At 33.7% G+C, this 15,975-nt stretch overlaps 2 protein-coding genes and 1 long non-coding RNA gene across 15 annotated transcripts; all 3 read left to right on the top strand.

The window, feature by feature from the left end:
- The first annotated feature begins 1,263 nt into the window (after nt 1–1,263).
- Nucleotides 1,264–1,800, top strand: LOC111880219 (uncharacterized). Its single transcript, XM_023876627.1, has one exon. The coding sequence runs from the start codon at nt 1,264–1,266 to the stop codon at nt 1,798–1,800; it is 537 nt and encodes a 178-aa protein (XP_023732395.1).
- A 512-nt stretch (nt 1,801–2,312) lies between these two features.
- On the top strand, nt 2,313–4,618 carry LOC111880224 (uncharacterized). Of its 12 annotated transcripts, none has more exons than XR_002846419.2 (6): nt 2,313–3,334; nt 3,445–3,495; nt 3,853–3,911; nt 3,997–4,123; nt 4,205–4,261; nt 4,341–4,618. It is a non-coding gene; the product is annotated as an uncharacterized LOC111880224 (long non-coding RNA). The 12 variants fall into 12 exon arrangements; XR_006186077.1 differs by lacking the exon at nt 3,853–3,911 and having other exon boundaries at nt 2,313–3,171; nt 3,253–3,341; XR_002846412.2 differs by lacking the exon at nt 3,853–3,911 and having other exon boundaries at nt 2,313–3,171; nt 3,253–3,334.
- Nucleotides 4,619–13,254: 8,636 nt separating this feature from the next.
- Nucleotides 13,255–15,689, top strand: LOC111880223 (serine/threonine-protein kinase STY13). Of its 2 annotated transcripts, XM_023876633.3 has the most exons (4): nt 13,255–13,515; nt 14,096–14,147; nt 14,222–15,098; nt 15,188–15,689. In XM_023876633.3, exons 3-4 carry the CDS (start codon nt 14,224–14,226, stop codon nt 15,525–15,527), a joined length of 1,215 nt encoding a protein of 404 aa, XP_023732401.1. In that variant the 5' UTR covers nt 13,255–13,515; nt 14,096–14,147; nt 14,222–14,223; the 3' UTR covers nt 15,528–15,689. The 2 variants fall into 2 exon arrangements, with proteins under 2 accessions (XP_023732401.1, XP_023732400.1); XM_023876632.3 differs by having other exon boundaries at nt 14,096–15,098.
- Nucleotides 15,690–15,975: the final 286 nt, after the last annotated feature.

Raw genomic sequence — 15,975 nt, forward strand, 5'->3', positions numbered from 1 at the left:
TGAGTGTTGACCTTTATTGACTTTTAGAGTTGGGTTAGTGTTGATTGTTGACTTTAGGGTTTTGGTCAACTATGGATTCTAGGAGGCCATGGAGGGGCAGAGATTTGACCAGCGGCTCGAGTGAGGGATGCATTGCTTTACTCTGTGAGGTGAGTCTTCTCACTATACTTACCTGAGTGGTAACACTGAGTGACCGGAGGGTCTTAGTTGAGTTATCGACCGGAGGGTCCTATGTGCTTATATTGAGTTATGTGATATTATGCATTTTGTCTTTTGTGATATATGCTATATTGTTGGTGATGCAAACTTCACAGGTAGGAGCAGCTCTTGAGAGCAATCGGAAGCTCTAATACCATATGAAGATTGTAGATGATATTAGGGATTGAATAGTATCTCTAACTAGTTACAGAGATTACTATATATATGTAGAATACATATTTGACAATGAGGAAATCTAAGAGCTAAAATAGCTTTTACAGTATAATTGGTATACAAATGTCTGAGCTAATTACAAGGAGTTGACTTATTTACTCAACAATAAATTGTGTAACTCCATTAGGTCATAATAGATACTTGATTTATTGACAAACCAAACATTGCACGTAGTCTTGAGTCATGAATTTCAAATAATGTAATCCCCCCACAATACTAGAGTATGTAGTGGGGTCGGTAACAAAGGTCCGCTTGGTACTAAACTTATAACAAGTGTCAACAGGGGTGTAGCACGGATTACATTCTAACATGTTTGCCCAATGAAGAAGGTTTGTAGCATTTTTCTTTTGAGAGAGAAACATTCCTTTAGCGGAGAGAGTAACAAATATCCCCAAAAAAGTATTTCATAAATCACAGGTTTGTCATAGAAAACTCATGACCAAGATTTGTGATGATGTTGCACAAAAGAGTCGTGGAAGAAGTCGTAAAAAGTATATTGTCAAAATATAGAAGTAAGTATGCAATCTCCCCGTCTCAAAACTAAATATAGATAAATATGTTTTACTGTGTTGGAAACCGAGAATAACGACATGACGGGCAAAGTGATGAAACCATGCTCTAGAAACTTGTTTGAGACCGTATAAAGATTTACGGGGTCAACATACATGATGGGAAAATGGAGGGTCTGTGAAACCTATGGTTTGGTGCATATAAACCATCTTATGATCAGGAAGAAAGGCATTACAAATGATCATGAAGGAAGGCATTACAAATGATCATGAAGGAAGACATTTCAGTGTGGTATTTAGGTACAGTTAATAAAGCGGAAGTATGAAGGTTCAAGTGTTGAATGGGCTTAACGACGCCACCACTATAATATGCCACCAACGTCACCTTCATTGTCACCACCACAACCACATACCACCACTACCACCACTAGCTGCCACCACCACTGCCACCATTACCACCGCCAATACCATTGCTACAACTACCACCCGCCATTACCACCTACCATCGCCACCATCGATGTTGCCACAACCACCATCACTCGTCACTACCACCAATGCCACCATTACCACCACTAGTGCCACCAATGCCATCACCGCTACGATCACCACCGTTACACCACCACCTACTACTACCACCTTTATAACGCTACCGCTATCATCCATCATCACTACCACCACCACCACCACAACCACCGCCACCACCACTATCCGCCACCACCACTGCTACAATCACCACCGCCAATACCATTGCTACAACCACCACCCGCCACTACCGCCTACCATCGCCACCACCGATGCCGCCACAACCACCATCACTTGTCACTACCACCAATGCCACCACCACCACTACCACCACTAGTGCCACCAACGTCATCACCGCTACGATCACCACCCGTTACACCAACACCTACTACTACCACCTCTATAACGCTACCGCTGTCATCCATCATCACTACCGACACCACCACCACAACCACCGCCACTATCACCACATTAAACATATAAAAACAAAGTAAAATTAAGCAAAAAACTAAGAAATATAATTATGTCATTTTACATAAATCCAGTTAAATTTCCTTAAAACGAAACAAAAATGAAATTGAATTCCGATTTTATTTCCTGTCAACCAAACCAATTATGAAATTTGATTACAATTCCTGACAAATTCCAATTTTTTGATGAATATTTTATGAACTAAACCACACTTTACTTAATTTAACATCTATAAAAAATTAGTAAATTATTTTTATGATTAAATTTATATACTTTTATTAATCGCATTACATTTTGATTAAAGCATGGAATTTATTATACTAACTCGAGCAATAAATTGGGGGTAGGAGCATCAATCTATATACATCCCCCCTAAATTTCCATAGCATTTTGACATTTTCCATACTAAAAATAACCCGCCTAAATTTCATGAAATTTATTGAAAATAGCGTCATTTCCATATTTCCATTCCCACCTTAATTTCTCTCCTATGGGACCAAACACAACGAGAAATCCCTAGTTACCATGTTATCTCCTCCTGACGACACACCACCAGAGCAAAATTACGCTGCTTGTTCTATCACCAATGATGCACTATACCAGTCTATGTGGCGTAAGTTTGTCCCTTTTACTTTTAAAATTTGCAATCGTCTTTAGTAAGTTGAATCTTTACCGATACTGATATAGTCTTGAAGAGTTTAATTTAGGGTTTCTTCACTAATTAATTTCACACTGCCGACTTAGCCAGACTATCAAACCAATCAAGTAATCAACCATACTTCTTCATTTAATCAAATGCAATTTCGATTTTCAAACTCACAAACCTCTTACAAATATGATTTTGAATTCACAGAAATAGAGAATCGAAGAGTCACTCATAGGGAAGAGCTACTTTTAAATATATCGACATTATTGTTGTTTCTATTTGTTGTTGTACACCAAAACAATGAAATGTGTATATGTCATTGATTAAGTGTTACTTTTATGCTATTAATAAACTTTACATCTTAAAATAAGATACAACTTCATCTGAAACCAACTTTGTTCTGCTCAATATGTGAAAAGTTATATGAAAAATCATTGTGTGATTTCATTTCAACAAGTGAAAACTATCAATGTGTTTTATCTGTTTATTTTTGTCTAAGTGTGATATTGTTCAAGTGTTACTTCTAAGTGCGATATTGTTCAAGTGTTACTTCTGTGTTAGGAATGAAATGTACATCTCAACAAGTTAAAGGTATAAGTAAAACTCATATAACCTTCTTATTAATATTATTTTCTACATACGAACTAAGCTTTTGTTTTTTACATTGCATAGGACTAGCGGAGTCCCAAGTCTTATGGAATACAAGGTTTGTGAGAAGCTTAATTTATGCTACTAGTGGAAAGAAGTATAAAAAGTATATGGTGATTGATTAATTGCTATGTTTTACACATGATATAATATTTGTTTATGATTGCATACTTATTTTCCATCTTAACAAACTCACGACATTAAATTTTTTTGCAGCATATGGCAAAGGAACACTTACTAGTGTAGCATCCCACTTTCATTTCTCTGGTATGTTTTTAATAGGTTTTACAATTTCAACAGTTGATGTTGGACAATATACTTAATAAATAGGTTTTATCTGTTTTGTTACTAACAACTCTTTGACAAGGTTGTCCCTTGATTCTTCCAAAAAGAATCCAATTGGTACATTGGTATGCTTTTTAACAAGCTTCCATTATCAATGGTGACTGGTGTAGCATCATACTTCTAGTTGTTGTGCTTTATTTTTTTTAGTACATTTGTTGGTATAACTTTTTTTTTTTCCAATTTATTTATAGGTTTAGTTTTTTAATAAAACATCCTATTTTAATTTTTTTCTCCAATATTGGTTTTGTTTTTTTATTTTTATTTTATTTGTTGGTTTAGCTGATCAATATGGATCCTGGTTCGATTTTCTGTCTCATAGACAATAGTGTCTACCATTGGTATAGTTTTTCAATATATTTGTCCATTTTATTAATTTTTATTGATATACTATCCTACTTTTTTCTTCCCCATAAATGGTTGCAGACATGGATTCTTCTACACCTCATAGTCACCATTTTATTGCACGAAAGGTTGCATGGAGTTTTGAAAAGGAACTAAAAGGCATAAGAAGACTGAGGCTGATAGAATTGATTGTGAGTGCTGGTAAATTGTAAGAATCTGTTTAGTCCTTCTATTTTTGTGATTATTGATATTATGTTTGAATTTATTAGTTGTTGAATCTGATAAACAGTTGGGAAGTGATATACATGCACTCAAGATCATCATGTTTGAAGATTAAGGATTAAGTGTATGTATTTTTGTTTATGTCCTAAAGCCTGTTTTGCATTTGCATTTTCCTTAAATGTTTTTTGATTTCTCTCATGTAGGTGATGATAATCTTTATGGACATTTATCAACAAGAAGCATATGGGTCTTTGTATTAACATCTAGTCTAATTAGGTTGTACATACTTTCTTGTTTTAAGCGAGCAACGTGAACATATTAATCCTCGTACGAAATGGGGTGTAGCAAAGAGTTTGGTGTTGAAATCCTTCAAATGGGGTACATATGTTAACATCTTGTTAAATGTTGGATCCTAGTGTTATTAGATGTAAATATGTAGAAATTCATTGCAAATTAATAAAAGGATTTATTTATTTGTGTATATCACATATAGAAATGTAAACTTTAAGCATGTTGGTAATGAACCTATAGTTTTGTAAAAAATATTAAAATGAAATCAAAAGACCCCGTTGCACTGACAAAACTGGGTCATATGATAAAGCAAAAAACGATACTCACATGTAGGAAAAGAGCCGGTTTAGTTCATGGAAACCAGGTTGTATTATCCTAATAAGGCCCGGTTGAAAAACCGGGTTCTATTTGGTTTTTCACATAGGACTCGCCGACCATAAGACTCGGTTGAAAACCGGGTTTTTTGACCACTTTAACCGGGTCATATAAGCATTTTTGTAGTAGTGCTCTAAGCGAGAGTTTGAGAAAATTAGTTAGTATATTACATAAGAGAAGACTTGGTTGATGTTTGTACACAAGGCCGATGTAGGATGTGTCTGCTGACCTTCAAAAATAAAAACCAACGTAAATGTGAAGCATGAGATTTGAATACGAGACCTACAACATGCCTTAGGCCCTGTTTGTTTACCTCTTAATTGAAAAATTAAGAGGTAAACTCTTAAAAATTCAGATATAACTTGTTTGATGGCCTCTTATTTTTTGTCTCTTAATCTTTTAAAAGCCTCTTATTATTTCAGATAGGGAGGAGAGTCTGAAATAAGCGGCGCTTCTTCCTTAAAAGAAATAAGTGGCGCTTCTTCCTTTTTTTACCCATGGCTTTGCTCCTACTCTTTCTCACAATTTCCCTCCCTCCCTTCTCCAACAAAACGCCGTTCTTGCCCCTTTGCCCTAATATGCTTCCATTCTATTCCTGTGAGACCCTCGGTGAAACACCTTGTGCGAGACCCTCCCTCGACATCCACCATCCGCCATCACCAGCGACGGCTCTGCAGACCTTCTCCCTTCCACTGGTCGGACCTGCAACCCTCCACCATCGTCGGCGCCTCCGTCTCTGCCATTGAGTCCGCCAGCCCCGCCGCCAACGACGCCATCCACTTTCGTGAAATCTCATCGAGATTTCCCCTAAAAATCATGAAAAGTTGGTTCTTGCCCTGAATTGGGTTCTAACAACTCCTTCTAAATCGATTTCATCTACGACTCCTTCCATTTTACAACGTAATAATCTTTCAAATTTTGATCCCTACCATTGTTTGTTTGATTGTAACGCCCGCAGATCCGGGCTAGTCAATTTAGAGGGAATAGGGGTCGAAAACGACTTTTCGATAAAAAGATTATTTAGAGTAAATAATTTTAACCAAGTTGTAGAATATGTCACAAGGTTTCCGTACATATAAAGAACGCCGAAATCCGAGTTATAACGAAGAAGTTATGACCCGTCGAAGTTTCGCGTCGGAACCGGCACGGCACCGGGAAGCGTAAATAGTAAATTTATGATAGAGTGAGATTTAGCCTTAGCGCTCTAAACGAAAGTCGTAGAATATGTTAAACTAAGAACATCGATAAAAAGAACGCCCAAATCTGACTTTGTATGAAGAAGTTATGATTTTTCGAAGTTTCGGATTAGCGGTGTACAGCCCGAAATTCGAATTTTAGATCGATTGATTTTTAGCCGACACAACCTAAACGAGAATCGAAGATCTCGTTATTAGTAGCATAACGATAAAAAAGACAGACAAAAATGGACATCGGATGAAGAAGTTATGAGATTTTAACGGACCAATCCTGTCCCGGCCTGTTAAAAATATAACTTTAAAAATAAATTCAAAATTAGCCGACGAAGTCTAAATGAAAGTTGTAGGGTACGTTCCCGCCTACGCGTGAATATAAAGAACGTCAAAAACGGAGTTCGTATGAACGAGTTATAAAATATAATAGCATATTTACGTATTAAAATAAAATATAAATCATATATACGTATACATATATATACATATGTATATATCATTAGAAAGGTATCGACGATGCGGTCATTATAAGACTAATGTTGAGTTCTTTCGACATTAGTTTAGTACAAATATCATTAAATCCATTTAAAATAGTATTATAGAGGGGTATTTAGTTGTTTATATAACTAAAAGGTCATTAAGTAATTATGGAGGGTAGTTTTTGAAAATTCAATTAGTATAAATAAGAGCCTTGGGCTCTCATATTTCTTGCACCATTCTCTTGATTCAAGAGTCTTTCTCTCCTTATCCCCCGGGCATTTCGGTCCCTCGTGATTCGACTTCTCTTTCTGTAGTTTAGTATAGTAAGGTGAGCGCTTTAGCACTGCACGAATCTTTCTTAGAAAGATTCAGCGATGAAGTTCTGCCCCTGCAGAGCCCGACTCCTAGCTAAAACCCCCTTGTAAGTAAGTTATGCTTACCTTATTTTAATATAGCTTATATTTAAAATTAGTATTGTTATTATGAACTTATAATAAATATTTGAGCTATTATTATAACTTATATAAGTGTCGTTATAATATTTTTTTTAACTACTCGCGGTACGGGGAATCTGGTTTAAAGGGCCGCATAGGGTTGTTGGATTTCAAAAGTGCTATATGCCAAAATGGTCCTGCCCTCCGGTGTTTTATGTCTGACCCATGTCTGTACATAGTGGTTGGAAAATATTGTTTAACGCTTATATAATAATAATAATACTAAGACTAATAGTTGGTCACGGTAAATATTAGACTAAAATTTAGCGAGATCAGACCGTCAGTTTTATCCACCGATGCTAGGTTTCGTCGAAGGAAAATAGAATCGTTAGAAACAAGCGCTGCCCGCTTTTGGAATCATCACTTTAACAAGTGAGTGCATAGTTACTTTCAGCTTACACATAGATATGAAGTATTTTATATAAATTACATGCTATGTGTGCATATTATCTGAATACTTGCTATCTATGCTGGATGAACGTTTTATACATGTTTTCAATGATTTAAACTGTATATGTATTTTATATCTACAAAATGTGTTGGGTAAAACATGGGTAGATGTAATAGTTGCTGTGTGACAAGATAAAATGATGAGAGGCCTCGTTATAGATGTTATTGATGATCCAGTCATCTAGCAGAGTATAGATGACGACCACGGACTATTCTAGACAGTCCAGTGGAACACTAGCAGGCTCGCAACCTGTAGGTGTTTATTCGAACTGTGTGTTTATTTGAACTGTGTGCTCACCAGATGTACTCCATCCCCCACATGGTTGCCTTAAGGACATTTATTGTTGAGGAATCCCTTTAGCAGTAGTGTCTGTCCCGATGATAATCCTTAGGATAGGTCCTTTATGATAGATGCTTAGGGACGTAATGTGAGGATAACGGGAACGGGTAATCGGGTTTGTTTAATTTAATGAAGTTAATAAACTTATTTATTGTGGGTTGAAAACCCTATGCGCTCACCAAGCTCCGAAGCCTGACCCACTCAGTTTTATGTATTACAGGTAGTGGCGCTTGAGCATAGTTATGATGTTTGGACGAGGGATTACGGATATAGGCCTGTAGATATGAAATAATGTAGTAAGGCTTATATTGTACTGTTTATGCTTTTGATCTGTACGAACATGACATCCCAAGTCTTTTAATGAAATACATTTCTATGGAAATGCTTTTGATAAATCTTTATCATATTTTGTTTTGGGACAAATTCCGCAACACTTTTATTTAAAATGTTACTCTGATTTTTAAACAAAACATAAACAAACCGGTCTTTTCTGACCGTGATTTTGGGGATGTCACATTGATCATATCGTGAAATTGGCTCTCAGATTTGTTTATTATAACTGTTGTTGTGATCATTATTGGTGGTGTGATTTATGAATTTTGAAATGTATGATGCATAGGAGACACTCCCGAACCTACTACTTTGCAATTATCTCAATTACAATTTGTCTAACCAAGCAGAGAAGCTGAGATCAAAGGCACCACCACGTTTTGAAGCTCATTCAAATCAGTAGCTGTTGAAGTTAAGCTTTTACCGTTTATTGAATCATTAGCTCATGTGATTTTTTTACTGCTATTTGGCTATTGTATGATATTTATGTTTCCATGATTGAAAGAATACAATATTTATGTTTCTATGGATTAAAAGAAGTGAATTTGGAAGAATTTAGATTTAATTTGGTTGTATGATGTTTATGTTTCCATGGATTAAAAGAAGTGAATTTGGAGGAATTTATGTTTAATTGGGTTGGATGGTGTTTATGTTTCTATGGATTGAAAGAAGTGAATTTGGAAGAATTTATGTTTAATTTGGTTATTTATGATCATTTGTAATTTTTATCAATTATACATTTATAATTTAGCACAACACAATACTATAGAAGGGTAATATGGTCATTTTTATCATTCAGATTAATATTCAGATGTTGCAACCAAACAAGATGTTAAAAATTCAGATCTTAAAAGTTCAGATCCTACTAAACAGCCTTCTGTATATATTCTTAACTCATAGAATAGAATGCATATATATATATATATATATATATATATATATATATATATATATATATATATATATATATCAAGGTTGTAAAAATCGCTCGACGTTCGCTTGTCGGTGGACTGGTGTCAAGGGATTAATCGGCTAGACGGAGATTAATCGGAGACGATTAATTGCTAATTTGTTAAATTTTAAAAAATTAAATATGACTAATATCATATAAAAGTTAATAAAGAGCACTAATATCATAACAAAATAGGTTAGTATGATAAATACAACACTAATCATACCTCAAATAGTTTCTATTGAGATATAACTTCTTCAAAGTGTTAAAATTTCACCGGGTTCTACTGTTTCAGTCATTTTATATGCATTGATTAATCGCTAGGTGCTCTCTAATCAGTCAAGTAGCGCCTATGGATTAATCGGGATTTTTAGAACACTGATATATATATATATATATATATATATATATATATATATATATATATATATATATATATATATATAGGGTTAAGTTCGAATGAGAACACTATTTAATGTGAGAACGTGAGAACACTACTTTATGTTACTATTCTACTATGAATTTAATATGTATAATATTGTAGTAGTTATATTATGAATATATTCAATTTTATATTGCTATTCTACTATAATATATATATATATATATATATATATATATATATATATATATATATATATATATATATGTAGTAGTTTAGTAAATTCTAATGTGAATGTTAAATATGTGATTGTTCATATATTCGGTGATGAACAATGTCATAAAGTTGTACATACAAAATTTTAATGTGAATATTAGTGTGTGATTGTTCGTATATTTGTTGATGAATAATGTCATATCGTTGTATATACAAATTTCATAGTAGAATGGTAACATAAAGTAGTGTTCTCACGTTCTCGCATTAAATAGTGTTCTCATTTGAACTTAACCCTATATATATATATATATATATATATATATATATATATATATATATATATATATATATATATATATGGGAGAGATCAATTGAGAAAAAAAAAAGGTTGGGAATGGGGGAATCATTCTCAGCCACTTATTTATTTTTGCCGCAAAAGCCTCCGTCGTACCAACGGAAATGGAAAAAGAATAAACATGCGTTTTCCAACAAAACATATTTCCTTAAACTATGCTAAATATTACATTAATCTATACAAAAACATAGTCTTTTTCGTTTTTTTTTAATTTTAAGAGTTATTTTTATCGAAAAATTATTTTAAATATACCAAAATTCATGATTTTTTATTCTCTACAAATAGACATCCATATTGATATAGTTTTAAAATAAAATAAAAAAATTATTTTTTTTATATTTTCAGCTATCGTTGTTCATAAGTGAATAAAAATGAATCAAGTTTTTTCTACAGTACATTTGTTATTCACTTATGAATAAAAACTATGATTAATTTTTTTTTTTATATTTTAAGTATCATTCATATATGAATATAGCATATACTAAACATAATATATTCATATTTAAATATTAGACGATTTATTCGGTTGTGAATATTACATAGTATATTCACTTGTGAATATTAGATGGTATATTCACTTATGAATATTAGATAATATTTGAATATTTGAATATTACATAATATTACATGGTATATCACATGTGAATAATACATAGTATATTCACTTGTGAATATTAGATAATATATTAACTTATGAATATTACACAGTATATTCACATATGAATATTACAATGTGTTTTCACAAATATATATAATTTTTATATGTTATTCACATATGAATAACATACATACTTGCATATTCGTTTTTTTGTTTTAATAATCATATACTGATTCAAGTGAGAAAACATATTCATATATGCATATAACGTGGTAATTTAGTTTATGCATTTCATCAAACTGTTGGAGTGCATACAAGTTAACTATTTTAAAAATGTTCAAAACATCAAGTTATCAATTCCAAATCATCATATACTTCCGATTTCGACTTCAGACGCGACACCTATGTCTGATCGATTTCTCATTTTGATTTTGATTTCCGAAAATCCGATTGGGAACCTGTGAGTACCGATTCTGTGTCCTTCAATGTCGACCGTGACTGCGAGTCAAGAACTCTGATTCCAATTTCATGAACAACGAAGAAATTCCGATTCCAACTGATTTCGTTTGCGAATCTGGAAAATTCTAGTTCCAAACTTTAACAAATCGATGAAATTGATGAATTTGGGTTGCGAATTTGTCTTGAACGGCTAACCTCCCAGCTACGAATATTGATGATTGATTAACACTGGATGACATTGATGATGGTTTAGTTGAAGAAATATGGATGATTGTTGAAGGTTGGAAGAGAAATTTTGAGGATGAACGAAGTCACGAACTGTTATCGAATTATAGTTACGTATTTGACATTGAAGGTTATTAACATATTTACAAGTTTTCCACCGTGTTTTTTTATGCTTAGATTAAATGAGTGGCTGAGAATGATTTCCCCATTCTCAACCTTTTTTATTTTCTCAATTGAACCCACCTATATATATATATATATATATATATATATATATATATATATATATAGAGAGAGAGAGAGAGAGAGAGAGAGAGAGATTTATAGAATACATATTATACATCATAAAATTCGGGTCACTTCGGTTTTGCTCGGTTTTTTATATTTATAAAAATGAACCTAAACTGATTTTTTTGATTTTAAGAAATATAAGCCCAAAACCAATGGTTAGGGATTGGTTTCTGTTTTGTCGGTTTTGTTAGTTTTTTGGTTTTTCAGGTTCAGTTTTTCTCACTCGTAATTATCACTTTAATAATAATTGTAATTGACCATTACAAGGAATTTTATAACTAAATACAAATGATCATAACCCGAAAATGAAACTCAAAAGACCACAATTGGACATGTAACAAATGAAGATAACCAATTCACATTCGAGATGGATCTTGGCCCACAACATCTTGATCCAAACCTTTGGCACCTACAGAACCGACTACCTGGGTTTGGGTTAAGGTTTGTCCATATTGTAGCCATTCCACGAGCAAGAGTTGATGAATTATTCTTAATTTGTGGAGATAAGTTGTTAATTTGTACAGAGAAGAGAGAAGTAACTGATGAAGAAAACAATATGAGTGGGGAAGATATTTCTTAATTTTGTGTTTAAAGTAGAGATATTAGAAGAATGGTGAAAAATATAGGTTTGCCCTCGTATGCAGGTCACATGAGGATTTTCTAACAGAGCACAATTGATTATAACTAGGAGAGGGACTAAATATACTTGATTTTGAAACCATGAGAATGATTGACATCAATTTTTCAATACTTGGGCGATATTTAGAGACTCGGGTAAATTATATGGACAATTTTTTTAATTTACTCATATTTTTATGATGATACAAAATACAATAACAGTCATTTCATTTCAGATTATTTGTTTTTTCTTTCATTTCTGACACCCAATATATAATGATACCCAATATATAATATCACCAAATAATTACATATCATAGTCTCAAATGAATGTCACATTATAAAAAAAAAGTCTTTACAATTAACAATCGGATAAACTGAAATTAAGTGCAGAAAAATGAATGACATTAAACAAATTAAAATATAGATTTTCGAATTCAAATGAGACAATAAAGGAAAATTAAATAATCTAACCACAATTTAATGTTTATTTGAAAAACTAACCCAAAAAAATTGTATTTAGCAAAAATAACCACTTGTTCTAAAATACACAATCCAGACTAAGAAATATTTTTTTTTCTGATAAAAAAGTACTTTCGAATTTCGGACTAACATTCAAGATTTTGGGAAAAAAACTCCGGAATTTTAAGAACAAGTCTGGAATCCAATGAATATAGAATTTTAAGAAAAAAAATCATTTTTTTACTTAAACAAAACAAAAACTTAAACAAACATAGTAATTATGAACTATATTTGAGTATAAAATTATTTTATTGAAAAGTACAATATTAAACATTTCAAAATTAAGGTTTTGATATTAATGAAAATATTTAATTCAAAAAGAATAAAAATAAACCAAAAATTAAACCAGAATAAAACATTCTTTGAAAAAAAAGGGAAAATTAGTCCAAAATATGAAAAGTAATCTAGACAATCGCAAAGAAAATAATTATTTTTTAAATTTAACGTATTTTTAACATTTCGTTTCGTTATTATTGTGTTTTATTTTATTAATTCTAAAACTAACATTAGAAAGAAATTCATATAAAAAATGCGTAAAACTGAGAGAAGACTAGTTCTTCGTTTTTCTTTCTTTACTCGTCTCTCTCTCTCTCTCTCTCTCTCTCTCTCTCATATCACATTCTCTTTCTAGCTAGGCTCTCACCGTGTTTTCGTCGGCGTCGAACCCGACAACAGCAACTATACGAATAACGATATTTGATCTCACAATAATCTCTACTTTTTCCCTAATCGTCTCTGTACAGCCTTGTAATCAATATCGCAGTCGCCAAGTGATAAAGAAGAAAACAAACCAAACTCTCTTGATCATCTGTAAGTTCTTCTGGCTTCTTCTTTTTTTCGTAGTTTGTGCTCTTTTGTCCACGGATCACTGTTGAATTTGGAGTTCAAGCTTTACTACTTCAAAAATTACATTTTTAATTTGACTGTCAAAGTTTACAGATTTTCATGGGTTTTTGAGCTGTTCCAAGTATGCGGTCTCTTGTTAGGTCGTCTTGGGGGCGAATTCAATTTTGGTTACTCATTTTGTTGATTAAGTTGTTTTCTGGAGTTGCTTGATGTAGTGATGGACCTGTGAGGAGATGAACTATTTTGGGGATTAAGGGTTAGGGTTTGATGGAATTGACAATTAGGGTTTAACGTCTTTTGTTTCATCTACTATTTCTAATTTGAAACATCCTAATGATTTTTCAGCCATTTCAGCTAGGGAAAATATCATTATCTGTTTATGAACGAATATCAGCCATCTTAAAAAGGCATTTTGTCCATACGAGTAACTTAATCAGAGCCAGAACTCCGAATTTTTCATACGAACTGATATTTCGTGATCTGGGAACTTGTAGAAAGGGTAGTCCGAAACTGATTTCCTGAGTGATTTTGGATTTTGATGCAGGTTTGGTTCGAGGGGTTTGAGTCTTGACAGCTCAATCACCATCAATGAACAAGTAAGGAGCATTTAAACTTTGAAAGTGGTTCTTCTTTATCAAAAAAAAAATGTTGGAGGATCCAAAATTTGCAGGTATGATGGGCGTCAATCATGGAAACGATAACTTTGTTGACCTATCACAAGTGTTCTACCATAAGCTTGGTGAAGGTTCCAGCATGTCAATCGACAGCTTCAATAGTTTACAAATGAGCAACACAGGTGGGTCCATTGCCATGTCACTTGACAACAGTAGTGTCGGGTCAAACGACTCACACACTCGCATCTTAAACCACCAAGGTCTAAAGCGTGTGAAAAATAATTACACTGATGCCCTTAGTGTCAACAGAGGAAGAGTCCATCAAGGCTTAAGTGATGATGCTCTTGCTAGAGCTTTATTAGACACCCGTTTCCCAACAGAAGGGCTTGAGAATTTCGACGAGTGGACTATCGATTTAAGGAAACTCAGCATGGGACCCGCTTTCGCACAGGGTGCATTTGGGAAGCTTTATAAAGGCACTTACAATGGTGAAGATGTTGCCATTAAGCTTTTGGAGAAACCAGAGAATGATTTGGAGAGAGGACAACTTATGGAGCAACAGTTTCAGCAAGAGGTTATGATGCTTGCAAGGTTGAAACATCCAAATATAGTAAGGTTTATTGGTGCATGTAGGAAGCCTATGGTGTGGTGTATTGTGACTGAATATGCTAAAGGAGGTTCTGTGAGGCAGTTTTTAGCTAAGAGACAGAATAGATCAGTGCCTTTGAAGTTAGCTGTTAAACAGGCGCTTGATGTTGCAAGAGGAATGGAATATGTTCATGGATTTGGATTGATTCATAGGGATTTGAAATCTGATAATCTTTTGATCTCTGCTGATAAGTCAATCAAGATTGCTGACTTTGGAGTTGCTAGAATTGAAGTGCAAACTGAAGGAATGACACCCGAGACTGGGACCTACCGTTGGATGGCTCCGTAAGTTTTTTGCTATATCATTTTAATTAAAATGACAATTTTGCCCTTGTTCTTTTTTTTTGGACTCTGAAAGTTGGTTGGTGTTTCAGGGAAATGATACAGCACAGGCCTTACACACAAAAAGTGGATGTCTACAGCTTTGGAATTGTTCTTTGGGAACTCATCACTGGAATGCTTCCATTCCAAAACATGACAGCTGTCCAGGCGGCATTTGCGGTTGTCAACAAAGGTGTCCGCCCGACAATCCCACACGACTGCCTGCCCGTGCTGACCGAAATCATGACACGTTGCTGGGACGGAAACCCTGATTCCAGACCGGCGTTCACGGAAGTTGTCAGAATGCTTGAACATGCGGAAACCGAAATCATGACTACAGTCCGGAAAGCTCGATTCCGGTGTTGCATGAGTCAGCCGATGACTACTGATTGAAGGAAAAACAGGCAAGAAACAGAAAGGGAGAAAGAAAAAAAAAATTAATATTATGATATCAAGGACTACTACCTGCTACTTGTTTTGTTGGATTTTATTTTTGATTTTATGGATTGTGTTGCTGAATTTTAGTAGTAATGGTAATGGAGGAGATTTGATGTATTTATATACCTCAGAAACTGCTTTTCCTACTTTGTTTTTTTGTTCATGGATATTTGCTACTCATTAACATATGTTGCATTAATAGAGCTTTTGTATTTACATATCATCAAAGGTTGTGTGTATAAGAGTAGGAAAATCTAGAATGAGGGGTGGAGATGTGCCTCCCATCCAATAATGATGAGTGGTGATTGTTCGTGCCTTAATATTTTTAACTGGATCTATTAATACAAAAAAGCTATTTCGTGTAAAATGTAAGGCCATATGAACAATTTGTATAATTTTACTA

Source organism: Lactuca sativa, chromosome 8, assembly GCF_002870075.4.
Source record: "Lactuca sativa cultivar Salinas chromosome 8, Lsat_Salinas_v11, whole genome shotgun sequence".
Lineage (NCBI taxonomy): Eukaryota > Viridiplantae > Streptophyta > Magnoliopsida > Asterales > Asteraceae > Lactuca > Lactuca sativa.

Coding starts and splice junctions, on each gene's coding strand:
- LOC111880219 (XM_023876627.1), top strand. CDS start 1,264: ATGAAGGTTCAAGTGTTGAATGGGCTTAACGACGCCACCACTATAATA.
- LOC111880223 (XM_023876632.3), top strand. CDS start 14,197: ATGTTGGAGGATCCAAAATTTGCAGGTATGATGGGCGTCAATCATGGA. Junction 15,099..15,187: donor ACCTACCGTTGGATGGCTCC/GTAAGTTTTTTG, acceptor TTGGTGTTTCAG/GGAAATGATACAGCACAGGC.